The sequence below is a fragment of the Daktulosphaira vitifoliae genome, unplaced genomic scaffold (genome assembly GCF_025091365.1).
Source record: "Daktulosphaira vitifoliae isolate Bord-2020 unplaced genomic scaffold, ASM2509136v1 Scaffold_5913, whole genome shotgun sequence".
Taxonomy (NCBI): domain Eukaryota; kingdom Metazoa; phylum Arthropoda; class Insecta; order Hemiptera; family Phylloxeridae; genus Daktulosphaira; species Daktulosphaira vitifoliae.
Window position 1 is genome coordinate 1 of NW_026105473.1, and position 744 is coordinate 744.

The following is a 744-nucleotide window of genomic DNA, read 5'->3' on the forward strand; positions in this document are numbered from 1 at the left end:
GTTTCGTTTGGATGCATAATCGAGGAAGCATCGAGATTTGATGATATTACTCGAAATGTCAAAATAAATAATGGTCTAAAAGACGCTGTAGAATCACGAGTAAACAAATATTTTCTTGCATTGTCCGTTTACTGTTTAGAAGCATTGAAATTTAAACAATCAGCTAAATTTTCTGTTGACGCAGCTTATAACGTGTTTAATACAATCAATGGCATTATTCCAAATTTGGAAAATATGGACAATTCAAAACCTATTAAACAAATATTAAACATAGTTTTTAGACAATATTTTCAAATATTGAGTTCAACTGAATCTAATATTGAGTCCAAGTTAAATAATATAATTTATTATTGTATACGTTTATTTAATCTATACAAGGACTATGAAAACAATGGAAATGATCTTGATATATCAAGACTCAGTATTTCTAACGTTAAACCACAATTCAAAGATGTATATCAATCAATCCTAAAGTTAATCCAACCTCACAATGTTCAATTAGATATTAGTTATGCGTTTATTGTAAATGATAATTTAAATTTGGACAACGTTATTCATATTCTATGTCAAATACAACAACTTATGAATTTTGAATTGGATACATACTTGCAATAAAAGGCTGGATGTATTGTTTCTTTTTAAAAAAATATACCGTTTAACAGAAATTTAATATTTTTCATTTTAATCATCTATTTACAAATTTTATAATTTTGATGTTGATTTTTAATAAAATTTAAATTTTGG

General features: G+C 25.3%; 1 protein-coding gene across 1 annotated transcript; it reads left to right on the forward strand.

Moving 5' to 3' along the window:
* Positions 1–6: 6 nt before the first annotated feature.
* LOC126910177 (uncharacterized) lies at positions 7–468 on the forward strand (the record flags this gene model as incomplete). The annotated part of the gene is given in 1 exon segment (XM_050692550.1): positions 7–468. A coding segment is annotated over 1 exon segment (234 nt), but the record flags the coding sequence as incomplete, so codon positions are not given.
* Between the last annotated feature and the right edge of the window lie 276 nt (positions 469–744).